This window comes from Lissotriton helveticus, chromosome 8 (assembly GCF_964261635.1).
Source record: "Lissotriton helveticus chromosome 8, aLisHel1.1, whole genome shotgun sequence".
Lineage (NCBI taxonomy): Eukaryota > Metazoa > Chordata > Amphibia > Caudata > Salamandridae > Lissotriton > Lissotriton helveticus.
Window position 1 is genome coordinate 918,688,185 of NC_136069.1, and position 27,008 is coordinate 918,715,192.

Genomic DNA, 27,008 nt, shown 5'->3' on the forward strand with positions numbered 1-27,008 from the left:
GGAGCCGGTAAAGGGAGATAGATTGCAGCGATAGAGGTCTCTTGCACCTCATATCTCGGGAAGGAAACAGTGGGAGGGAGAGAGGGTAATAGTGAAGGGGGCAGGTGAGGTGCCAGTGTAGAGAGATAAGAAACAGTACTAATTAAAACAAGAAAGGCAGTTGGCACACTGCACACCGCTGCTCGCGTCTGAGAGCAAAACGCAGTGGGAGTGACCTTTACACAAAGAGATGGGACATGCACCCGCCTTTGGCCATTTGCATGCTTTCATTATTGAAAGCCACACGCAAAGGCCAATCAGATGTGTGGGAGTTGCCAAGCAGACACAGAGAAGTTTGGAGTGTTCACAAGAAGCCTCCCATAGAGCAGCGCGTGCGTGCTGCGCTAGGCTCGACCTAAAAAACAGTATATATTACCTATTTTCTTTAAAACTGTCCTTATTTCTTCTGTATTATGCTTTTTATTGTATACATTTGTTGTCAGAAATGCCCTGAAACCTACTACAAACCTTGTTTATAACCATTAGCATAACTGTAGCCTATCCCTAACTTTAACACTCTACCCTTGCCCTAAATATAAGATAATCTTGATCCTAATTGTCAACCTCCCAAAGTAAGCCAGTTTCTCCAGATTCTTAGACAGTCGGGGTTTCGGGGAGGTTCTGAAGCGAGTTTACGAATGGTGTCCAAGTCCTTGAGTAATCTTGCACAACTCAAAAGTGCGATTTTTACTTTTTTCACTCATTTTCCGTTTTCCATATAACTACGATTTGTCACCTGCTATGGCAGTTTTTGTGCATAATTCACAGTTTTGCAGCCACTTATCCTTTGTTCATAAGGCATTTGGCACAAAAGAGAAGATTTAATTTAGGTTCTTAACTAGACAATCTGGGTAGTTTACGTACTTGTCACTTGTTATTTGACTTGATAATCAAGAAGTTTGAAATTTGACTAAATGTGCATCCTTTGGGCTTTTGCGGCAGACAGTTTGCAGTTATTTTAATCATGTCTACCACCAATGCTTGACTAATGCATGTTGTTGCATGCCACTTGAAATCTGATCCTTAACTTGGAAAAAAAACATTTTTTTTTTCATTAAAAGACACGTCAGCAGCAGTGACAGACTGGGAAAGCCATATCGTGGTCTGAAACCAGTATTCAGCATTGGGGATGAAGAAGAAAATGACACTGGTATGTAGTAAATGTTTGCGTTTTAATACAACACTATTTCAAGTGTGTAGATTCCCATTTGTTTATTGAAACAGTTATATTAGTTTACAAACGTCTCCCCTAGCTTGTACTTGATGTAATAAGCTACCCATCATGATAAACTTCTTCAACGTGATAAGAAAGAATTAGGGGGGAAAAGTACTCAAAATTTGTCCATTTATCCCAGGGTGCAAACTTTCAGTTCTTGTCCCTGATGACTGTTACTTTAGGTTCACTGTGGAGTTCAGTTCAGGGTCTATCTACTAAGACTGTCACGGGTCTGTGTATTTGCACACTTGAACAACTGGCTAGTGAAGGCTCTGTTTCTTGTTCTGGTCTAAGAACATTTTCTATGCTTTATGACTCTTCTCCACGACTTTAACTTAACTTTTTCGATACTCATGACGGAATGGTTCCGTCATGAGCATCGTGTGCACATGACGGAACCATTCTGTCATGAGGACAGGGGCACGAAATCCCTCTGCTGCAGATAGCAGAGGTATTTCTATGTCTCCCCAGTGACCTCGGGAGCTGGGGAAGAGCTTCCCTAGCTCCCGAGGCCCCCCCTGCAGTTTCTGTGAATTGACGTTCAGCGCGCACGTCACACTGATGTCATTTCACAGAAACCGAAACTGAAATGAGCCTTTAGGCTCATTTCAGATTCACTTTCTCCGTGCTAAGAGGGCTATCTCAACCCCTTGAGCACGTAGAAAGTCGGTACGTTTCCTAAGATGGCTGCTGAGCCCGGGGCCAAAAACCTTACTCGCATGGGCGGTACAAGTACCCGCGACAGGTAAGGACCCAAAATGTGTTGAGGAGACATGAAAATGACCTATCACAAAATATGGTTTTGCAAGGGGTCACCTAGGTTTTTGGCCCCAGGCTCGGCGGCCAACTTAGGAAACCTACCAAACCCACACATTTCTGAAAACTAGACACCTGGGCGAGTCAAGCTATGTATGGCTTGCGTGGGCCCCCCACCATTTTCCTACCCAGAATCCCCTGCAAACCTCAAATTTAGCTGAAAAAAATCCCTTTTTTCTCAAATTTCTGTGTGGGAAATTCAGGAATGTACGTGGATCCACAAATTTCCTACCACCCAGTGTTCCCTCAGGTCTCCCGATAAAAATGGTACCTCACTCGCGTGGGTGGGTCAAGTACCCGCAACAGGCAAGGGCCTAAAACGTATTGAGGAGACATCAAAATGACCTATCGCAAAACAACCTGGTTTTGCAAGGGGAGTCCCCTGGGTTTTTGGCCCCGGCCTCGGCGGTCATCTTCGGAAACCTACCAAACCCACACATCTCTCAAAACTAGACTCTCGGGGGAGTCCAGCCAGGTATGCCTTGCTTGGGACCCCCCAACATTTTCCTACCCAGAATCCCCTGCAAACCTCAAATTTAGCTGATATAACACATTTTTTTCTCAAATTTCTGTTTGGGAAAGTTCTGGAATCTACGTGGATCCACAAATTTCCTACCACCCAGTGTTTCCCCAGGTCTCCTGATAACAATGGTACCTCACTTGCGTGGGTGGGTCAAATACCCACAACAGGCAAGGGCCCAAAACGTATTGAGGAGACATCAGAATTACTTCTCACAAAACAGCCTGCATTTGCAAAGGAAGTTATCTGGGTTTTTGGCCCCGGGCTCGGCGGCCATCTTGGGAAACTTCCAAACCCACACATTTCTGAAAAGTAGACACCCGGGGGAGTCCAGCGAGGTATGGCTTGCGTGGGTCCCCCAACATTTTCCTACCCAGATCCACTGCAAACCTCATATTTACCTGAAAAAATCATTTTTTTTTCTCAAATTTCTGTGTGGGAAAATTCTGGAATCTGCGTGGATCCACAGATTTCCTCCCACCCAGCGTTCCCTCAGGTCTCCCGATAAAAATGGTACCTCACTTGTGTGGGTAGACAAAGTGGCTGAAACAGGAAATGGCCCAAATCGTATTGTGGAGACTTCAAAATTACCTATAACAAAACTACCTGGTTTTGGGGGGTGGGACACCTGGTTTTTTGGCCCCTGGCTTGTCGCCATCTAGGGAAACCTACCAAACCCACACGTTTCTGAAAACTAGACACCCTGGGGAGTCCAATGAGGTATGGCTTGCGTGGATCCCCCAACATTTCCCTACCCAAGATCCCCTGCAAACCTCAGATTTAGCTGAAAAAAACATATTTTCACATATTTTTGCGTGGAATCACCGTGCTGGCACAAATGTCCTACTACCCACCGTTCCCCTTGTTCTCCCGAGTAAAATGATACCTCGGGTGTGTGGGTGTACAAAGCAGAACTGGCTAAAACGTATTTTTTTTTAAATGTAGCGCTTAGAATTCTCAGTGCTGTACTCTAAATCCCTATGTTTTGGGCTCTTCCTAGTCACAGGCCTTTGACCCGCCCACACAAGTGAGGTATCATTTTACTCAAGAGAACAAGGGGAACGCTGGGTGGTAGGACATTTGTGCCGGCACGGCGATCCCACGCAAAAATTTGTCGAAAAAGTGGGGTTTTTCAGCTAAATTTGAGGTTTGCAGAGGATTCTGGGTAGGAAAACATTGGGGGACCCACGCAAGCCATCCATGGCTGGACTCCCCTGGGTGTCTGGTTTTCAAAAATGTTTGTGTTTGGTAGTTTCCCAAGATGGCCGCCGAGCCCGGGGACAAAAACCCAGGTGACCCCCCTTGCAAAACCAGGTTGTTTTGTGATAGGTAATGTTGATGTTGCCTCAATAGGTTTTGGGCCCTCGCCTGTTGCGGGTACTTGACCCACCCACGCAAGTGAGGTATAATTTTTATCAGGAGACCTTAGGGAACGCTGGGTGGGAGGAAATTTGCGGATCCACATAGATGCCAGCACTTTCCCACACAGAAATTTCAGAAAAAGTGATTTTTTTAGCTAAATTTGAGGTTTGCAGGTGTTTGGGAGTAGGAAAACGTTAGGGGACCCACGCAAGCCATACCTCACTGGATTTCCCTGGGTGTCTAGTTTCCATAAATGTGTGTGTTTGGTAGGTTTCCCTAGATGGTCGCCGAGCCCAGGGCCAAAAACTCATGGGACCCCCTTGCAAAACCTGGTTGGTTTGTGATGGGTAATTTTGATGTCGCCTCAATAGGTTTTGGGCCCTTGCCTCTCATGGGTCCTTGACCGAACCAACAAAGTGAGGTACCGTTTTTCTCTAAAGACTTTGGGGAACGCAAGGTGGGTGAAAATTTGTGGATCCTCGCAGATTCCAGAACTTTCTACCACAAAACTGTGAAGAATATGTGTTATTTGACAATGTTTTAGGTTTGCAAGGGATTGTGGGTAACAGAAACTGGTGAGATGCAGTCAAGTCACCACATCCTGGATTCCCCTGGGTGTCTACTTTTAAAAAATGTATGGGTTTGCTAGGTTCCCTAGGTGCTGGCAGAGCTAGGGTTAAAAAACTACAGCTAGGCACTTTGCCAAAAAAGGGTAATTTTCACTGTGAAATTGTGGGGTGTCCATGTTGCGTTTTGCGCCATTTCCTGTTGCGGGCACTAGGCCTACCAATGAAAGTGAGGTACCATTTTTCTCGGAAGACTTTGGGAAAAGTGGGGTGGGTGGAAATTTGTGGATCCAAGCAGATTCCAGAACTTTCCACCACAGAAATATGAGGAAAATGGGTTTTTTTAAATAATCATTTAGGTTTTCAAGGGATTCTGGGTAACATAACCTGGTGAGAGGTAGTCCACTCACCTAATCCTGGATTCCCCTGGGTGTCTAGTTTGTAAAAATATATAGGTTTGCTAGGTTTCCCTAGGTGCCGGCAGAGCTAGGGTTCAAAAACTACAGCTAGGTACTTTGCCAAAAAAGGGTCATTTTTCACTGTGAAATTGTGGTGTGGCCACGTTGCGTTTTGCGCCGTTTCCTGTTTGCTAGGTGCCGGCTGAGCTAGGGTTCAAAAACTACAGGTAGGCACTTTGCAAAAAAAGGGTCATTTTTCATTGTGAAAATGTGGTGTGGTGTGGTGTGGCAGTTTGAGCCGTTTCTTGTTGTGGGCACTGTGCCTACCCACCCAAGTGAAGTACCATTTTTATCGGGAGATTTAGGGTAATTCAGATTTGTAAAGCAACTGTTCTTGCCTATTAACTTTCGATGCTTTTCTGCCTTCCAAATGAAAAACAATGTGTAAAAAAAAAAGTAATTTTGAAAAATGATCGATAATTCCCATGCTAGTATGAGTATTCTCAATTTCGGAAATGTGCAAATATCTACTGTTTCTAAACTCTATAATTTTCTTCCCATTTCAGAAATACATAGCTGTCTTTCATACCAACTTTTCTATGTATACATTTTCCCAGAATAATTGCTATATACACAGTACATAATAAAAAACCATTGCAAGATGCTGCTCAGTTTTTGGCTCTGGGTTCGTCGGATTCATGGTGAACCTGCAAGTCCTATACATCTCCACAACCAATAAGGTCTACTGGATGTAACAGTATATTGCTTTCAAAGAGCTGTCATAATTAGAAGAAGTTACACGTGAAAACGTTGACACAAAGGGCACTTTTTTCAACTAATTTTCATTTTTTCCTATATTTAACTGTTAGTTTCTGTAAAGAAATATTGACGGATCTACACAAATGACCCCTTGCTAAATTCAGAATTTTGTCTACTTTTCAAAAATGGATAGCTTTCCAGGATCCATTATTGCTTTCATACCCATGTCTATCATTACCTGGAAAGAGGTTGAAAGCACAAAAAATTGCAAAAATAGGCTATGTAAAATGTTGATTTCAGCCCCACAAACCCTTTTTTGATACCATTTGTAGGGAAAATCCCAGACGCTTTCTTTTGCAGCACTTTGTTCCCATTTTTCCCCAATTTTTTTTAGCTGTATTTGGTTAATTTCTGGGTCCCCTCCAGGGGAATCCACAAACCCTGGGTACCTTTAAAACCACCAGGATGTTAGAAGAAAAGAACGCAAATTTGGCGTGGATACCTTATGTGGTCAAAAAGTTACAGGGGCCTGAGCGCGATCTCCCCCAAATAGCCAAAAAAGCCTACGCACAGGGGGGGGGGGGGGGGGGGGGGGAGAGGCCTAGCAGCAAAGGGGTTAAGCTTCTGGGGTGCTAGAACTTCAAGCCATCTGAGTTCATCCATCTTTCAGTTTTCCACCCAGAAAAGTTGGCCCTACACACATGCCCAGTCTTCTTGACCAAATCAGTTTCAGAATGTAATATCTACAAGTCTGTCACACTTATTTCTGCTTTGTAGGATCTTCCCTAATAGTCATAAATGTAGAATATTCCCACATGCATGTGGGAATCGGAGAACGCTTCTTTTTCTGATAGAGGCTTCTTACTGCAGATTCCTTACCTTTTGAATATTCCCCCAGACTTGAGATTGGATATGGAAAATCGTAACAGTACCGCTGTGTGCCGGCAGGTGGCACCAGCTCCTCCGCTTGAAAGTCAAGTCAAGTCAAAACAAGCTTTATTCAATTACATTTAAAATCATAAAAGCAGCAAGACAGCATACATTTAGAAATTAATTACAGTGTAACAAATTTCATGAAGTTAAAAAACATTCAGGGGTCAAAATCTGTAACAATGTCCACTGTACGTAGATATAAAAGTTCACACCACTATAATTTATACACAGTATAAAAAGGTTAAATATAGTTAAAAAAAACAATAGCAGCGAATACAAGATAGTGAGGTCACCCTTCCAGTTGCCTCGGGGATAGCATCCTGGTCCTCGTACGCATGGCTGCGACCAGGAAGCTAGCAACCCCGAGGGTTGTCCTGGTGCTACCTAATAACTGCAAGTAAAGTAAAGCAGGGCGTACCTGGACAAAACCTGCGTCTCTTAAAATGGGTGCCAAAAACCTCATTCTACTCTCTTTATAGTGGCTACAAAACATGACGAAATGCATGAGGGTCTGCTCAGAAAAAGTATCGCAACTACATGGGGTAGACTCATCAGGAACACCCCACACAGGGAAATCACCCAGGGAGTATTGGATTATATTGAACCTAAATCTAATGAGCAAATGACGATGGAATGGTCTGCTCACGATTTTTAGATAAGGTTCAATTTGGGGCGTAGTCAGAAGGAGGAAGTTGGCTCTAGCTCTAGGTTTAGTTAGTTCTTTCTCCTCCCGTGTTTGGGTTGCCCTCCTCATAAAGTTTTCTTTAATCCATTTCAGGTCTTCCCGAAGTATAGTGTTTGGGTGACTAAAAAGGTCAGGCCTGCCAAGTCTGCCCATCTCCCCCTTTACGTATTCCAGCCACGGAATCTTTGAGGCATTATCCAAGGACATGCAGTCCCTAAGAATAGTATGGTTTAGTGTAATGTCCTTGTTCAGCCAGATTTTGGTCCAACATATTAGGGGCGCTAGTTGGAGCAAGTCGGTGATATATCCCAACCCTAACTCAGTGTGTATCGATAGGACTGGTGTAGATTGTGGAACACCCAATAAAGACCTAAGAAAGTGATTTTCTAATGTCTGTAGTTTACCACAGTGAGAGTAACCCCACAGTGGGGCTCCATAGGAGGCTATAGATAAGCATTTGGTTTTGTAAACCTTCAATAATGCCTCCATCGGTCGAGACCCAAGACGCTTAGCGAAACTCAAAAGTGCGGAGGTGGATCTAGTGACAGCTAGAGATTTCGCATCCACCTGTGGGGTCCACGAGCCCTTCTCTTTAAATATCACACCCAGGTAGGTAAACACTTGTACCCTCGAAATCCAATCTTCGCAGCAGCTAAAAGATTTCAACTTTTTGGCCTAGGTCGCTTCCCTACCAGCATGATATGTGATTTATTGTTATTGACCAAAAGGTCTAACGAAGTCATGAAGTGGCCAAATGCGTCGAAGCCTCTGTAACCCCACCCCTGTACGGGCTAAGAGCACCGCATCGTCCGCGTAGAGGAGTACGGGTACTGAGGACCCCCCCACGTAGGGGATATCAGGTGTGGACCCCTCCAAGGCTTTATCTAGGGAGTTAATATAAAGTGTGAACAGAAGTGGGGCTAAAATACAGCCCTGCCTCACACCTCTTCTAGAACTAAAAGGTCTGGTGGTACTGCCTTCACGATTAGTTCTAATGGTGGCTGATAAGTCTGCATGAAGTGCGGCCAGAAAGTCTACCAGAGGGGGATCAATCCCAATGCCAGCCAATATGGCCCATAACTTGGCCCTACTGACCAGGTCGAAGGCCGAGGAGAGGTCCATAAAGGCCAGATATAAATGGCCCTCCTTTGCCATAGTGTATTTACTGACCAGCATGTGGAGGTTCAAACACTGCTCTATTGTACCTCGTTTCTCTCTTAAACCATATTGTAGGTCAGAGAGCACCCCCTTCTCCTTAATGATATCGCCTAGTCTGTGTAAAATGACTCTGCCAAGAATCTTTGCGGCAGAATCGATTAGCGAGATCGGCCTATAACAGGCCGGATCGGATCTGGAGCCCTTCTTAAATATAGGGATAATGGTTGAGGTGGACCAGGTTTTTGGAAATCCCTCATTAACAGTTGAATTAAAAACATTGGTAAGAATTTTGGCCCATAATGGTGACTGGGAGCTGTATAGGTCTGCAGGGACACCGTCTGGTCCCGGGGCCTTATGTTTGGTCATTTCATCGATTGCCCTGATAACCTCAAATTCAGAAAAGGACAGAGGAGATGCTTCAATCAAAGGCTGTTGAGGACGGAGTGTAGCTGGCCCATCTTCGCTATTATATATTTTACTAAAATGATTCACCCAGGCATCCTCGGGAATCACACAGTCCAGAACGGTGTTATTTGAGATGGCAAAGTAAGGGTGATTTAAAATCATCCAGAATTGGGAACTGTCTCTCAGTACACTAACCGTTGTTAAGCTGTCCTAGGCCTCACTTTTTATTGTTTTTTTACGTGTCTCGGTAGCCTGCCTATATTCTTTTCTAAGCCGGCCCACCAACTCCCTATCTCTTGACTGCTGTTTAAGAGCCTGAAGGAGAACATTATGTTTTTTAGAGCACTCCCTGTCAAACCATCTAGGGCTAGATGAATCCGCTCGTTTCTTTATGGTCGTCAGGTCATGGCTAATTTGTGTACATATAGAGGTGAAAGAACTAATGATGGCGGTGCCTTCAGATGTGCTGTCCATGCAAATTGTGATGTCAGCTTGTCTGTTCTGTAGAAGGTTGTCCATAAAGCTATCCGGGACGACCGTTGCCCAATTTAATCTGCGGCCCCGCTCCCTAGGGACGAGGGTATCACCACGGTTCGTAATGCAAAAGTTGTCGTGTTGTTCCTAATGACAGAGAAAGGTATAAGTACAGTCTATAGTGCAAGCGGATTAGAACAGGGTAGCCTGAAGGTCACCCTGGGAATCCATTTTGTTGGATTTAATGCCCTCACACACCCTTTCAGGTGTCATGCTTCATCATCTGGGCCTGCTCCTCGTTGGGTCGGCGGTGCAATACCCAACAGGCAACACCTCATAGAGGGGCTCTTTGGCGGAGATCTTTTTCCAACTGCCGTATTTGATGAAGTGCGGGTATGGGGCCAGGATTCAGGGTAGACGTAACTATGTGAATTTAAAATAAAGCTAGTGGTACCAGAGACACTTTATTCAGGAGGGCCACTGCTTTGGTTAAAAACAATTTCCTAGAGGAGAGTAGTGGAAAATGATGTTTCCCACTCTCTTCTGGAATGTGTTAGAGTCCGGTCGACATGTTTCTCGCTACTCTAAAATTTGTTGAGCGATTCTTCAGGACCAGGGGGACTAGTTAGCAAGTATCTAAGAGTGTATATAACTGTCTACACTATTGCCACACTGTATGGTGTATGTAAGATCATTTGGTTATCATCCTAGTGGGTGAAAGGGAGAACATTGCTATATTACCCTTCATCAGGTTGCGATTGTTAATACCTGTTGGAGGCAAAAAAAGGGGGGGGGGGTAGAAAACATATCGCAAACAAGTTATAACACGTTACATTAATGACTGTGATACTTGTGTGTAATGCATGCTGTGATTCATGCGTGTCATAGCATTATTACACAAGTGTGTCAAGCACTCTCAACAGTGGGGATTTGGTGGGAGTGACATGTGAAGATAAAAACATTGTGTTTAAAAGAAAATAACAAATTGGTATTTGTTGCACGCAGTTATTCACAACTCACCTAAGGTTAAAAACAATCAGACAACGACAGTGTCCAGCGGGTAAAGCTTCAGGAGATCTTCCACCACAATGCTAAATAGAGGGAAGGATCTCAGTGGTATAGACAGTGATACTGGAGACCGTGTGATGTTCACAATCTAGAGTCAATGTAATTCATAAATACATACAGGCTACCTTGCAGTTGTTATCCAATGTTAGTGTATTGCTGAGACAAAACATATGGGTCACAATATTTAGGTTTAAATTTGGAACATAAAGTCCTAGAGTGGGTTTATGGGTGTGCACTAGCGGCACCATTACGCGACCAAACAAAAGGGTTCCGGTATGCCATTAAGATACTCCACACTCCGCTAAACAATAATAAAACCAACCCCACCCAACCCCCCCTTCCCCCCCCCCCTTTTTCTAGCAATACTCTATCACGGAGCACACACTATGTCAACAAAATGTGCTCCGCCGGCATTCAATTATTTATTTGTCAGAGCTGCACGGCTAGAACCATCGATAGATGGGTACGAGCGGGACACTTCCGGCACCCGTAAGCGACCATACTTATGGGAATCTGTATGCCATTAAGATAATCCGCACCCCGTGTATAACCTTTACAAAACTCTATCACGGAGCACATGCTAGATGATACTTTTGTGGCATTAGTAACTGGACACACACAGGATCTTGCAACTTGGATCTCATGGAAATGGGCTTTGTTGTAAACCACAGTAGACAGAGCTCAAACATAATAAAAACCCAAACGGACTCTATCTGTTCCACAGCTCTAAATAGCATGAACTAGCTTCAATACTACCAATTCGAAAGGAGTTAACTACCACCTCCTCACCCCCTAGATACTCATGCTATAAATAACACATTGAGCATTGTCATAGATACATAAAGTGTAGATGAATATATCCACAACCTACAACTTAGCCCTCTAGACACACCCACTCTAGGACTTTATGTTCCAAATTTAAACCTAAAGATTGTGACCCATATGTTTTGTCTCAGCAATACACTAACATTGGATAACAACTGCAAGGTAGCCTGTATGTATTTATGAATTACATTGACTCTAGATTGTGAACATCACACGGTCTCCAGTATCACTGTCTATACCACTGAGATCCTTCCCTCTATTTAGCATTGTGGTGGAAGATCTCCTGAAGCTTTACCCGCTGGACACTGTCGTTGTCTGATTGTTTTTAACCTTAGGTGAGTTGTGAATAACTGCGTGCAACAAATACCAATTTGTTATTTTCTTTTAAACACAATGTTTTTATCTTCACATGTCACTCCCACCGAATCCCCACTGTTGAGAGTGCTTGACACACTTGTGTAATAATGCTATGACACACATGAATCACGGCATGCATTACACACAAGTATCACAGTCATTAATGTAACGTGTTATAACTTGTTTGCGATATGTTTTCTACCCCCCCCTTTTTTTGCCTCCAACAGGTATTAACAATCGCAACCTGATGAAGGGTAATATAGCAATGTTCTCCCTTTCACCCACTAGGATGATAACCAAATGATCTTACATACACCATACAGTGTGGCAATAGTGCAGACAGCTAACTAGTCCCCCTGGTCCTGAAGAATCGCTCAACAAATTTTAGAGTAGCGAGAAACATGTCGACCGGACTCTAACACATTCCAGAAGAGAGTGGGAAACATCATTTTCCACTACTCTCCTCTAGGAAATTGTTTTTAACCAAAGCAGTGGCCCTCCTGAATAAAGTGTCTCTGGTACCACTAGCTTTATGTTAAATTCACATAGTTACGTCTACCCTGAATCCTGGCCCCATACCCGCACTTAATCTATACGGCAGTTGGAAAAAGATCTCCGCCAAAGAGCCCCTCTATGAGGTGTTGCCCGTTGGGTATTGCACCGCCGACCCAACGAGGAGCAGGCCCAGATGATGAAGCATGACACCTGAAAGGGTGTGTGAGGGCATTAAATCCAACAAAATGGATTCCCAGGGTGACCTTCAGGCTACCCTGTTCTAATCCGCTTGCACTATAGACTGTACTTATACCTTTCTCTGTCATTAGGAACAACACGACAACTTTTGCATTACGTGTAATTTGGGCACGTCGTGTGTACACCTTCTGCTCCTGCAAGAGCAGTAATAGCCCAAGACTCCTCTCCCTTGATACTAAACTTATCACCACGGTTCCCCAGACGCTCAACCTGGGTGACAATGTTGCTACCCATGTCCAGGGTCAAGACTACAGGATTATGGTCACTGAAAGGGGAAGTACACACTTATAGGATACCACCATATCGATTAGCCCGGGAGTAATGAAAATGTAATCGATAATCGTACTGGCATCCCTGCCTACAAAAGTCGGTGCCCTCTCATCTCCCCATGACCCTTCAGCCTCATATAAATTTAGTTTTGCGAGTAGATCTTCCAAGTCCGCCCCCTGTGCAGTGTGCTCAAAGTGAGTACTGACAGCTCCCGGGGGGCCCAGTACCTCTTTGTCCAAACAACCCCAGCCACATGGGTGGACGTTAAAATCTCCCATTAACAGGATATCGAATGAAGCATTTTGCTTTGACTTATATGAAGATAAAAACAGAAATAGGGACTTAAAGTGTGAGCAGTTTCTATCCCTTGTAGGGGCATTGTAATGATTAACTATCAGAGTTAGCGGAGAATTTGGCCTGGCCCACTCGATGCATAAGATGTTATCAGAGGTACAATCAATCTTACTAGTGACACCCGCCAATTTCAAAGAGAAAAGTATGTGCAGCCCTCCTTTGTGCCTGCCACCCTCCCCGGGGATTGCCTTGACTGAAAAACTCCGGAACCCGTCCAAGAAAAAGTTATCACTGGCATCCCATGTTTCTTGGAAGCCCAAAATCTCGTATTGGGACACAAAGTTTAACCATCTAGCGTCTGTGGCTTTCTTCCCTAGCCCTGCGATGTTCCAGCTTACCACTGGTATGTGGCGATACCTATGTGCAGGGATGACCTCTGTGATAGAGGGCATGGTGGATGGTTGTCAATCATTGGAATCTAGGGGAGAGTCAGTAGAAAGGGGGGAGAACCTATTACTGAGTAAGATTCCTGTCCCCTGACTACCAATATAATATTCTTGGGTGGGTGGAGCTACTACGGGATTTGGTCTCACCCGCAGTAGAGCCTGGTGGGTTTGGTAGGATATATGTGGCGGAGCCCCTATCCCTCCTGCTTTTCCTATCAGGTGTGGGATAGGCGGGTGGGGTGATCTTGGCTGAGGGTGTGTGGGAGGGGGGTAAAAATACCCTAGTGGGAGTGGTCTAATACCAGCACCAACTAGATCAGAACCATCCCAGAGAAGAGTATCTGCCATATTACATCTGTTAAAGTTAACAATTACACAGTCTCCGGGAATGCATTTGACCTTCCTTCCCACCCAATCCACCCTTCGAGCAGCTATAATGTGTTTGCCCACATCCACACTCCCACTACTGAACTGTGAACACCAATTTCTAGTTCTATTTAGCAGCTCGGACTCAGATTCACTCTGGTGTGGTTTAAGGCACGGGATCCCGGTCAAAATAACGACTAAACGGGCAGCATCCGGTGGAAGGTCCACTGCCCGGGTCAGTCTTTTACGAGGGTCGTTGGGTTGGTGCCCCTGTGCTATTGGGGTCGCTGCCACACTTGGTGCCCCAACCCCCGCACCATCAGCCTTTTGTGCCCCTCGCAAAGATGCAATCCTATCATCACGTGCTATGACCATAGGGGCACAGTTAGTGCTATGCGATTGAAATGCGAGCTGACTGGCTCATTAGTTGTCATAGAGACCCTCCCTTGATGCTCAGATGTCAAGTTACTTTTAGAGTGCGACCCACTGTGTGCATTGCGCTCATCTAAATATTTATCAATCTTGTCGCATTTACTCATAATGTTATTCACACATAATTTCAGAGTGTCCACAATGTCTTTCGCTATGTTTACCAACAATGGTTCCAACCACAATTCGAATAAGCCCTCGATCGTTACGGCCAGGTTGGCTCGAACATCCTCGGGAATCAGTTTGTCCGCACTGCCTGAGTCACCCTTACGAATTGTCTTGCCTCGTTTGCTTTTAGCTTTAGATGGTATGTTATTAGCCAGTTCAGGATATACAATTTCACTACTTGGTTGAGGAGGTGAGGTGGTAATCCTGGGTGCGGGAGGAATAGTAGGAGCCCTAACAACAACATTGGGTTCCAGTGGAATTTGAGAAGCAGACTCGGGGACAACTAGGTCGATTAGGTCCCCGGGCTCTAGAGTGGGCTGGCCAAGTCCCAGTTCTTTTTCCGCATTTGCAATTTCGTCATTAAGAGCCCCCACAGCAGATGTCAGGAAAGATATGATAGTCTCTGATTTCCTAGGGACCTTGGCCTTCTTACCTTCTCCACCGTTCACAGTCAGCTTGCGTTTCCCCATTGCGAGGAGCAGGGTATGTGGCCCTGCCCTGCCTCCTCCTACCAACGACTGCCAAAGACTGTCCCGCCCTTGTCCCGGGCTTCTCCCGGTCGCGACTCGCGGGGCGAGAGGGAGGTCAGCGTTTTTCTATCGCCTCCGGGCGCATCACGGGCGCGCCGCCCCTGAGGCTGCTGGGGGCTGTAGTTCGGGGAGTCTCCCGGCGCTCCCCGTCTGCCAAGCAAAGTACCGCCGTTCACCTCACGGCACCGCCCGCTGGCGTCCCAGGCAAGTTTTCCGCTCCTGATGTTCCCCCCACTTGAAAGTCATTCTGTGCCTGAAGTGATATGCGTGTGCCTATATAGGCACCACCCATAGACGCCGACATTGGTTCCTATCTTGTCACGCCATCAAACATAGATACAGAGCGGCCCAATTTCTCTTGAGACTGTCTCTTATTTCCTTTCAAACTTTTTGTTTACCAGTGGGCAAGGGCAATGTCCCCTCCAAAGTCGGTAGGGTTTAAACCTTGTTGGGAATGTCCCAAACAAGTATATGTGACTGATCCCCACTTGGTTTCCGTTTGGGGTCTGAGGTCAGAACACAACTCTTAGACATGCAGCTGGTATGCCTTGATGCACCCACAGGCTTTCCGGGAGCATGAGGTGAAGCCCAACCCTTGTCAGGTTGATGTCAAAGTCTTCGGCTAAGTCCAGGAGAAAGCAAAATAAGGCCAAGCGGGTTATGAAATACGTTGCACCACTCTCCTGAGAGGGTGCAAGGTTGTCATCGTGCCTCCCAGACCTGCTATCGAAGTCATTCTGTAGAGCCCGTTCCTAATCCTACCTAGTGCTAGTCTAAATATGCTGGGCCTGGGGCAACTCCTCTACAGATCCAGGAGTTTCAGAATGCAATGTTCCTCGTATCTGAAAGAAACACGTTCGTTAGATTCCTTACCTTAGAATATCCCCAGGCGTCGGGCTGGATCCGGAAAGTTTTGCGTAGCAGTACCCCTGCACGTCGGTAGGCGTCATCTGCGGCTCCGCGCCCGTCGTTGGTGCCGGGATGACGTTGTCGGAGTACTTGGACCCCGCCCTCATGCGCTGACTTCAGTTCTTCTTTTTTTCCGCACCAGCAAGCGCAGGTCCAGAAAAAGCAGTACCTTAGTCACTTTTTGACTAAACTTTTTCGATCCTTTTTGATCACTACTCGAGTCCGCACCAGCAAGCGCAGGTCCAGAAAAAGCAGTACCTTAGTCACTTTTTGACTAAACTTTTTCGATCCTTTTTGATCACTACTCGAGTCTTTACGACTCTCTGTGCCGGTAGGGATGCCCGGGTTCAAGCCCTGTGCCGACTGCAGCCGACTGATGTCGGTTACCGATCCCCACCGCCAGTGCCTCTATTGCCTTAGGGCCGACTACGACGACCGGTCGTGCCCCGCGCCGCTCCAGGTCCAGGTCCAGGAGGGGGTCAAGGGACCGGTCGCATTGAAGCTCGGCGAGTCGTCACCATTTGTCGGTTCCAAGTCCTCAGGTAAGAGGCACAAGAAGTCGAAGAGACGACATCGCTCTTCTGACTCCCCCCCGCGGCTCGCGCGATGCGGCCGGGAGTTCAGGCGACACCGCCTCCGCGGTTCCGGCGGAGCCGCAGGCGCGGCGGCCAGCTCCATACCCGCCGGTCCCTGGACTCAACGCGACGCCGGAGGAGATCGAGGCCTTCCTCATGGCCATGAGGTCCCTCTCTCCTCCGTCGGGTCCCGCTGGAGCGCCTACGGGCCCTGTGGCCCCGACTGGGAGTCCATGCAGGCCGTCAGGTGCTTCGGCGCCGTAATGTAATGTAATGTAATGCAATGTGTATACTTGTAAAGCGCACTGTTGCCAGTCGGCGTCCTGGCACTGTATACCGCTGGGGAACCCGTCCTGGCTTTCCCTGTGGGATGGTCCCTGCTGGGAATCCCCAAGGTGGAGCTAGGCATCCCCGGCGTTGATGGGGCTGTTGTGGAGATTAGGCAAGCTAATGCCCAGAGTTGCCGAGTGGGACCCCTGGTTAGAGTAGGCACGAGGCGAGAATTATCGAGTCCGCTGACCCTGGTCCACGACCCTGCCGCGTCGGGAATCGAACCCTGGTCCCAGGCCGACTTCTGCCTCCGGCTCTGCCGCCTCTAACCAGTGAGCCACACCACTCCACTCCACACAGGTCAGCGACTTCGGTCCCAACCCCGCAGGCCCCCGCCCGGATCCAGGTTGCCGCTGGTCGACCTTACGACCCCGCCGGCGTCGACCCCCAGGGTGTCACCCCCTGCGCCATCCCAGCATGGCGCCGTCCCTGATCCCTCCCTCGCTCCGGATCCAGCGTCGGACCGGCGTCGTTCGACGCCGCATTAGACGCTGGCTGAGGAGCAATTCTTCTTTGATCCGGCTCCATCCTTTGACCCTGAATTTCAGGCGATGGAGTACGAGGGGGATTGGGAGGGGTCTGAGGACCCTCTGGCACGGGAGTGTCAGTCATTTCAGGACTGGACAGAAAAGCTTGGGGAAGCCAGTGGTCTTGACACTTCACCTGACACTGGCTTGTCTCCCCTCCTACAGTGGCTTCGGAGGAGGGGGCTGCTTATAGTGTGGTGCTGACGAGGGCGGCAAAGGCCTTGGCGCTTACCCTCCCCGTCACAACTGTGAGGTCTAACATCCTCACTGAGGTCTCTGGAGCCTCTGCTGCCGTTTAAGGAGGCTCTCATGGACGTCCTGTTGGGCACCTGGTCCAGGCCTGCTACAGGTCCCCCTGTAGATAGGAACGTCGCCAGGTGCTACCGCCCAGCTCCGGGCGACCCTAGCTTCCTGTCCACCCACCCCACCCATGAGAGCCTGGTTATCCAGGCCTCTACTTCCCAATGCGCATTCCCGACTGCACCCCTAGATCGGGAATCCAAAAGGTATGAACAGTTTGGCAAGAAACTGTTCTCCTCCCTCAGTTGTGGGTTACGGTCAGTCAACACCGCTTGCCTTTTGGGCCGTTATACCCACTCTCTGTGGGATACGGTTGCGGCCGTGCTGCCAGAGTGCCCAGAGGAGGCCCGGGCGAAGCTCGCTCAAGCCCTCGCTGAGGGACGAGACGCAGCGCGGTACTCCATACGATGTGGGCTGGATACCACGGACTCGCTGGGCAGGGCGATGTCAACGACAGTGGCGGTTCGCCGCCACGCCTGGCTGAGGTCCGCCAACTTCTCGGCTGATGTTCAGAACACCCTCATGGACATGTCTTTCGATGGCAGCCACCTCTTTGGTGGCAAGGCGGATCATGCGCTTGAATGCTTCAAGGACTCCAGGGCTACGGCCAAGTCCTTGGGCCTCTCGGGCCAGCGTCAGCAGCAGTCTGCCTTTCGCTCCTTTCGTTGCCAAGGAAGTGGCGCCCCTTCCCATCCTGCCAGCCACGGGCCGCAGTCTAACATCCAACGCGGCGGCAGACGTGGTAACCTCCGTGGCGGTGCCAGGGGACAACGGCGAGGCCAGTCCACAACCACCCCTGCAGCATCTGCCTCGAAGCCTTCTTAGTCCGAGCTTTCAGGCCCATTTGACGCCAGTGGGGGGCAGGGTCCGCCATCTCCTCCTCCACTGGCACACCATCACATCGGACAGGTGGGTGCTGCGAATCGTCCGAAGGGGCTACTCCCTCCCCTTCCAGGCGACTCCTCCAGCCATGCCACCGCAGTACCACCGCGTGTCGGGGTATCACTTGCAACTTCTGCAAGAGGAAGTATCGGCCCTTTTGGCCTAGGGGGCCATCAAGCGTGTTCCTGGGCCGAAAGTAGGTTGTGGTGGTTATTCCCTCTACTTTCTGGTCCCCAAGAAGGGCAAAGGGGGCCTCCGCCCTATCTTGGACCTGCACAACGTCAACGGCTTCCTCCGGAAGGAAAAGTTCAAGATGCTGACTTTGGTTCAGGTCTTAGCTGCCCTAGACCCCGGAGACTGGATGGTAGCGTTGGACTTGCAGGACGCGTATTTCCATATCCCGGTCCTGCCGGACCACCGGCGCTACCTGCGGTTCACGGTAGGTCACGAGCACTTTCAGTTCACCGTGCTCCCCTTTGGCCTTACCAGCGCCCTGCGGGTGTTCACGAAAGTGATGGCGGTGGTCGCAGCTCATCTGCGCAGATTAGGGGTGTCTGTCTTCCCCTACCTCGACGACTGGTTGTTGAAGGCGGGCTTGCCCCAGACAGTCGTCAGCCACCTCTAGACTACGGCCGACCTCCTGCACTTGCTGGGGTTTTCCATCAATGTGCCGAAGTCACACCTGTGTCCCTCTCAAAAGCTCCTCTTCATCGCAGCGGTTCTGTATTCGCAGTTTCGGGTTTATCCCCCCGAACAGCGGGATCGGGATATTCAGGCTCTGATTCCGATCTTTTAACCTTTATCCCGGGTCTCGATCAGGTTGACGCTGCGGCTTCTGGGGCTGATGGCCTCCTGCATCCTTCTGGTGCATCACGCCAGATGGCAGATGCGGACTCTGCAGTGGAACCTGAAGTTTCAGTGGGCCAGCATCAGGACAACCTGTCCAACCACGTCCGGATCTCGGAGGGCACTGCGAGACAGTTGTAGTGGTGGCTCACGGACCGCGATTGGGTCAGCGGCAGATCTCTCTCCCTATCCCAACCGGAGCACGTAGTTGTGACGGATGCGTCCCTCCTGGGCTGGGGGGGCCACATGGGAGAGGCGGAGATCAGAGGCCTCTGGTCTCTGGCGGAGTCCTGGCTCCACATCAACCTTCTTGAGCTGCGGGCGATCCGGCTTGCACTGAAGGCATTTCTTCCTTCCGTCCGGGGAAGTGTAGTGCAGGTGTTCATGGACAACACCACCGCCATGTGGTACTGCAACAAACAGGGCGGGGTGGGGTCGTGGACCCTTTGCCAGGAGGCTCTGCACCTCTGGCAATGGCTGGAACACCAGGGCGTCACCCTGGTGGTTGAACACCTGGCAGGTTCCCTGAACGCCAGGGCAGACTAACTCAGCCGTCTGTGCATGATGGATCACGAATGGCGTCTGAACTCGGACGTGGCGCAAGGCCTCTTTCGGCAGTGGGGAGAGCCTTGGTTAGATCTATTCGCCACAGAAGAGAACGCGCAATGTCATCACTTCTACGCATTGGAATTTCCAAGACGGCACTCGCTCGGAGACGCTTTTCGTCGCAAGTGGAGTTGCGGTCTGTTGTACGCCTTTCCGCCTATTCCACTTCTGCCCAGAGTGCTGAAGAAGATCAGGCGCGACCGGGCCCAAGTCATCCTTGTGGCTCCGGACTGGGCATGAAGGTACTGGTATCCCGAGCTACTCAGCATGTCCGTCGATACCCCGATTTGTCTGCCTCTTCGGGAGGACCTTCTGTCGCAGCAGCAGGGGACGGTCCTCCACCCGAACCTGTCCAGTCTCCACCTCCATGCGTGGAGATTGAGCGGCGACAGTTGAGGCCATTTGACTTGCCTCCTGAAGTCTGTGATGTCATTCTGACAGCCAGGCGTCCCTCCACAGAACCGGTATACGCCTGCAGGTGGAATAAATTTGTGGCATGGTGCACAGCAAAGGTTGTGGATCCCCTTTCTGCCCCTCTTTCAGAGGTTCTCCTCTTTCTTCATTCTCTTGCCCAGCAGGGCTCTGATCTGGGCACTAACGAGGGCTACCTCTCTGCCATTTCAACCTTCTTAAGGCTTACTGATCAGCCTTCTCTTTTCAAGTCCCCTGTTGTAAATAGGTTCTTGAAGGGCATCACTCACGTGTTTCCTCCTGTTCCTTTCGTGATGCCTCAGTGGGACTTGAACCTTGTTCTGACTTATTTGATGTGCGCTCCTTTCGAGCCACTTCACAATTGCCCTCTTCGTCTTCTAACTCTTAGGACTGCATTCCTGATTGCCATCACCTCTGCCAGGAGAGTGAGTGAGCTCCAGACTCTTTCTTCTAAGCCTCCTTACCTTTCTGTCCATCCGGATAAGGTTGTTTTAAGAACGCGTCCCTCTTTCCTGCCCAAGGTAGTCACAGCCTTCCACATCGGGCAGTCTATAACCTGCCCACCTCCTTTCCGCCTCCGCATCACTCGAAAGAGGAAGAGAGGCTCCACCATCTGGACCTAAAACGTGTGCTCTCATTCTATCTGGACCGCACACGCCTGTTCCGGGTGGATGACCAGCTCTTTGTTGGTTACGTGGTCGCTAAGAAGGGACGGGCGGTGCACAAACGTACCATCTCTCGGTGGGTCGTCTTGTGCATCACGGTTTGCTACTTCTTGCCGAAAAAGGTGCCTCCTTTTGGGCTGAGGGCCCATTCCAATCGGGCTTCTACTTCCCTGGGTCGGGGAGTCCCCTTGCAGGACATCTGTCAGGCAGCTACGTGGGCCTCGCTGCACACGTTTGCTAGATACTACTGCCTGGACAGCGAAGTCCGGAGAGATGGCTTCTTTGGTCGTACCGTCCTCCAGGACTTTCTGGTGTGATCTTGGTTCGCAGACCCACCACCGGGGTTGGTATTGCTGGGGGATCTATTCTAAGGTAAGGAATCTAACTAACGTGTTTCTTTCTGATGAACAAGTTACTTACCTTCGGTAACGATATATCTGTAAAACATTATTTAGTTAGATTCCTTACCGCCCCACCCATCCTCCCCGTTCTGCGAACCGATATCTAGGGTTAAGGTACATCCCTTTGAGGGCCCTAGTTTCATGGCACCAGTGTCGGTTTTTATCATGGCTCTGCGTTTCTGGCGCAGAAAAGATGTGTATAAGAACTGATGTCAGCGCACAAGGGCGGCGTCTAAGTACTCCGACTACGTCATCCCGACGCCGAGGACGGACGCAGAGCCGCAGACGACACCTACCGATGCGCAGGGGTACTGCTACGCAAAACTTTCCGTATCCAGCCTGACGTCTGGGCATATTCTAAGGTAAGGAATCTAACTAACTAATGTTTCTTACAGATATATCGTTACCGAAGGTAAGTAACTTGTTCTTTTGGTACAACACCTGTTCCCTCCGACTGGCCCACGGGCCCCAAGAAGCAGATGGGCGTCCCATCTGGACCTTCGAGGTCATGACCTACCTCTGCCGCTGGTAGGTCTTTGGATCTGCTTCCAGGTCTGTGTTGGGTTTCATACTGAACCTGTGTCCCACGCCAGAACGTGATCCACTAACACCGATGTTGACCCCACTAATTCTGGATAATTTTGGCTAATCCATTGTGCTGCCCGTCTCAAAGACAGCGCGCGTGCAGACCTTGTTTGAGGCCGCATACGGCTCTGATAATCCCTCAACAGATGACAACCCTTCTGACGATGACACAGTAGCCTCGTCTCAAAGAAACCCCCTTATGCATGGACTATTTGGCCCAGATTTGGATAATGGCATGTATGATACTTGAGAATAATTTGCTCAGAAGTACCATGAGTCAAATTGGTATCAGGATCGCTAAGCTGCCAGCTTGTCCTGCCACTGATGATAGTACATCATTTGCTGTGGTGATGAGGACGTTTTGGATCTAGAGCTACTCAGTTATGATGACAAGCAAAGCTGCTTCATCCGGGTCAGATTAGTTCTGGGCCCTTTCTTCTCTTCAGCGAGGCACTCACGAATACTCTCTTGGGAGCCTGCATTTAATCCCTGTTTGCCAGATTGCCAATTGTCATTGTGTTGCACCTGGGGATCCTACCTTTCTCAGCAATAATCCCTCACCCATGAGCTTGGTAGATCAGGCCTCACCCAGATTTTGCCGGACATCCCAAAGGAAGTCCGCCCCATCCTTTTGAAGGCTATTCAGGACAGGCATGATGCGATGAAGTTCACAATTTGCTGTGGGCTTGATACCACCAACTCTATTGGTAGAGGCCTTGACACCAGTGTGACCCTTTATAGCCATGGTTCGATGCTGCTCCCTGGATTTTTGGGAGACATCCAGGCAAGCTTGGTCATGCAGTTTGATGGCTCCTGTCTGATATTTAGAGGCAGACTCTGCTCTGGAGTGCCTTAAAGAAAGCAGGGTCACAGCGCATTCCCTGGCCTGTTTGCGCCACCATGCAAACCACACCTGCAGTTTTGCTTCCTCTGTGGCTGTGGTAGGGATTTCAACATCGCCTCCAACTGCCACCGGCTTAGCAATTCCCTCAGTTTTTTCATGGCCGCGGCCACTGTACCTACAGATCGCATGTCCTTAGCGATGCAACGCCACCCTGTCGGACACAGGCTCTGGCATGTTCTAATAGTGTCGCAAGCCATTACTTCAGACGGGTGGGCTGCAGATTGTCAAAATGGGGTATGCATTACTATGTCTCCAAACCTTGCTGCCCTTCCCACCGTCCTTGGAATGGTTGATGGAGGATAATCTGTCCATTTTATAGCAGAAAGTGCAGGCTCTTTTGGCCAAAGGAGCCATAGAGGGGCTCATGGTCGTCCAGGAGCATTCATTTGTTGTGCTCCCCATGTTAGCTTATGAAAGTTAATGGCAGCGTTTGCAGCTCATCTTAGAAGGTCAGAGGTTTCAGTTTTTTCCTACTTTAACGACTGGCTGTTGCCGGCTGGCATTCAAAATCCATCTCCAGATTATGGTGAACCGCCAGGGGTTGCGGTTCACTATAAACATGCCAAATTCACACCCGACTGCTTCGCAGATGGTCTCTTTCATCTGAGCTATTCTCGATATGGCGCTATTTTGCACCAATCCCCTGTGAGCAATGAGGTGTGTTATACATTGTGTGATCACCCTGTGTAATACACTTACCAACCCCTTTAGGACCAGTAGGTTTAGTTTATCAAACCTTCAACTCAACCTCAGTAGCTGAGGCTATGAGTGTAAAGCATTTAAACAGCTCCAAAACAATTGAAGAAGAAATGTCAGGAAATCCAATGCCAAACTAAAAGAATAGACTGTATTTTTATGTGTTTTTAGACACCACAGTTAAAAAGCTCAGCTTTAGGGTTCTGGAGATATAGAATATACAAGGTATAGTAAATTAAAGCTTTTCACTCAACTGTAAACAAGCAATCCCCAGTTAAACAAATTTGACACTTGGGAACTTTTTCATCAAAACGTTGCGCTAGTTGTATTTTGGTCACTTAGAGTCCCTTTAGGTGACCAACTCTAGTAGAGAGCCAGTCAAGGCGACCAGCAAGGTCCTCAAAAACAGTTACCTCAAAGGTAGAAGAAATCCTCTGTCAGCTCCAGGAACTTTTATCCATTACAGGGGTTTCCTATGCAGGTAGTCCTGATGCATGGAATAAAGGATGCTGAAGATGATCAAGGATGGTGTGGATGCTTTGCGGTCAACTGGGTCTTCATGCAGCTACTCCTCGGTCCACCAAGGGGGTGAAGCGGTCCTGGTCACAGGGTTGACTTCCCTCAAAGTCCTCTTGGTGCTGGTAGAAGTCACCCATATCTCAGTCATGGCCATATCCTTCCATGGGCAATAACTCAGCTTCTGGGTGACTAAGCTGCCTTCTGACGATTCTCCCGGACATAGGAAACTCGGGTGCAACTTTGAGCTTCCGTTTCTTGTCTCTGGTACTGCACTGCGGCGGTTGGCAGCAAACAAAGATTCTGGTCTACCAACAAGCCCCAGAATGCTTCTCAGCTGGTGTTGTCCTGTGCCATGAATAGGAGGTCATCCAACTGACCCTTTGAGTCTCTTGACTGGGCTCTGGAGATGACTTCTCCATGAGCAGGACACCGCAGGCACAGTCCCTCTCCTTTGCTACCCAAAAGGTTCAGCAGGTGCAGCCTCACTGTGCCGGTTCCACAGTACAGCAGGGCAGTCCTCCTTCGGTCCTTCTTCCAGTACAGGCAAGATATGATTAGGTCTCGGCTAGGCAGAGCGCATGCGCTGCTCTAGGAGAGAGCCTTTAGCAATCGGTCTTCACTTTTCAAGCACTCGTGCTTGTGGCGGCATCCACCTTGCGGGAGCGAGCTGCGGCGCGGCAACGTTAATTACAAACAGATGTCCCCTGCGTGCTGCTGCTCGCTCCCGCAAAGTGGATGCTGCCACAAGCACGAGTGCAAGTGCTTGAAAAGTGAAGACACCTGTTTACGATAGATGCAGGAGGTAGGGTCAGCTGTCTGTACTGTATAAAATTTCTAGAAGTATGCTACGCATTAGCGCACAAAATAAACCTCTTCCGATGGCTCTGTATACAGTGTCTCCTGTTCAATCCTGTAAAGCGTTTAATGGAAAGCTGGCCACTCTACAGTTGCCCCGCTCGTGCACTTACACATGCCAACATTTAGGATTAGGCAGGATCCTACAGATTTTTTTAAGCGAAAATTGCTGCATTTTAACTTTTTAACACTTAAAACGTTTGCCACTTTAATAGAGAGCAATGAGGAAATGAAATCCCCTTTGTCCAACTCTTCCCTATAATGTCATTTATGCGCTTTAGATTTCTGTGCATGAGGCTGACGATAACAGATGAAAGGCAGGGCTACTGTAATGCTAACGCTGAGAACTTCAGTTGAGAGCTAACAAACTGAAAAGAAAAAGGTTGTTATGAATATAACATGAACAACTTGCTTGAAGAATTGCAACATATGAATTTTTAATGCTTCTTTTCTTGATTTCTTCACTTTTTAAACACAATTTTTCGTGCATGGAAATACAAAAATGCTTTATACACAATATATACAAAGACTAATTAACACTGTGAAAATTAACACTTGCACGCTTCAAACATTCTTGGCCAATCATTCACCAAAAAACATTCACTCAAACAAACAAACAATAATAGGTCTCGGTATCAGTGGAACTTTAGTTATAAACTCAGAGAAGTAGTCCTTTTCGTTTTCCAATGTTAGGATATTTGCAAACTGCAGATCAAATGGAGTTTCCAAGTCTATTGATATTCACTAACAGCCGTTTTGAACAAAAAGTTTTGCATGACCCGAGACCTAATTGGTCTACGCGTTTCAAACCCCGCCAAGTACCGGGGTTCTCCTCAGGACCAATAATGACACTTGATTCCTTGATCAGAAATCCAAATTAGTTTTCATTAAGGTTTGTATCTCCGATGGAAGTGCGCGCGGGGGCTGCTCGAGTGGCGGCGTCTCTGTCGCCGAAAATTCTATTATCTATCCATCCTTGCAAATAGGGGACTCGAGCGACTGGAACTGATCCCTCCGCGGTTTCAGCAGTTTAGGAACTCCAAAACGGGAAGGCTGGAAGTTTCACCTTCAAGCGAGTGAAGGTGAACCTTTTTCTTTTCAGTTTGTTAGCTCTCAACTGAAGTTCTCAGCACTGGCGTCTGTTTTGTTTTATCATTTAAGTTTGGCTCAGCCTTGCTGAGTTGTGAGTCAAGGCCCTTTGTGTTTTTTGACTGTAATGCGAACAGCATCCGTATTTTCAAAACGCATGGTCTCTCGCTCCACAAGCTGATCACTACTGTTCAACCCGGCAGCTCGAGAGACAGACACCGTTCATACCTGCTTCTGTAGTTATACATTGATAAAGCTTCAGCAGATCACAGATCACTTTACCAGCCCATCTGGAAATCCTCAGCATGGACACCGCCATTGCAAATACAAAACAGACCTGGTATATCACTCCTCCGGCTGATAAATGCTTCTAAATTGTCTCAGGCGGGACAGTCCTCTCTTCAGTTGTGCTGGCATGGCGGCCATCTTGAAATGTTGTTGCTGTCCACTGCAGTAAAGCCACAGTAAAAGCAACTAATGCTTTTCTTACTAACATCTAGCTGGCGCAGGGTAAAAAATAACAAGCATTGGCATAGCCAATAGGTCTCGCCTTTGGGACCTTATAAGTGTTTAGTTATGCAGCACAATATCCTTGATGCAACAATATCAACTGTTGCATGCCTATACACTTATAAGGTCCCAAAAGCGAGACCTATTGGCTATGCCAATGCTTTGTTTGGGTGCTATAGGTGGCCCTTTTATGTTCAGAAAGTGTCCTCAGGGTAGACGCCTCCCTACTGATAGCTACTAGACCCCCTCTCACTTAATGACCACTTACCGGGAAGTGTGTCATCTATATATCCCAAGAGGCACCATTCAGTCCTCTACAACGTGGCAGAATCCCTCTCTCTGTGTCCAGAGCTTCCTAGGCCAACCCAGAGGTGTGGCCACCAAGGGGGCTACATGTCCCTGAAAACTGGTTTGACAACAGGTTTCCCCTCTCCTTCCTGGATGCCAGCTAGACTTCCTAAACAATGTGGCTACCCCTCTCCCTAGTGTTCCCACTTTGCTCTTAAAAGTTGGCTTCAGCTTTGAGGCTCACGTTTTTGG

The 27,008-nt window shown here is 48.3% G+C and overlaps 1 protein-coding gene across 4 annotated transcripts in view; it reads left to right on the plus strand.

Moving 5' to 3' along the window:
- TBC1D23 (TBC1 domain family member 23) overlaps window positions 1-27,008 on the plus strand; it is a 656,146-nt gene that overhangs the window by 498,464 nt on the left and 130,674 nt on the right. For all 4 annotated transcript variants that reach the window (XM_078657742.1, XM_078657744.1, XM_078657743.1 and 1 more), the window contains one exon: window positions 1,101-1,189. In XM_078657742.1, coding sequence (XP_078513868.1) covers window positions 1,101-1,189 — 89 coding nt within the window. The remainder of the gene's footprint in view (window positions 1-1,100; window positions 1,190-27,008) is intronic.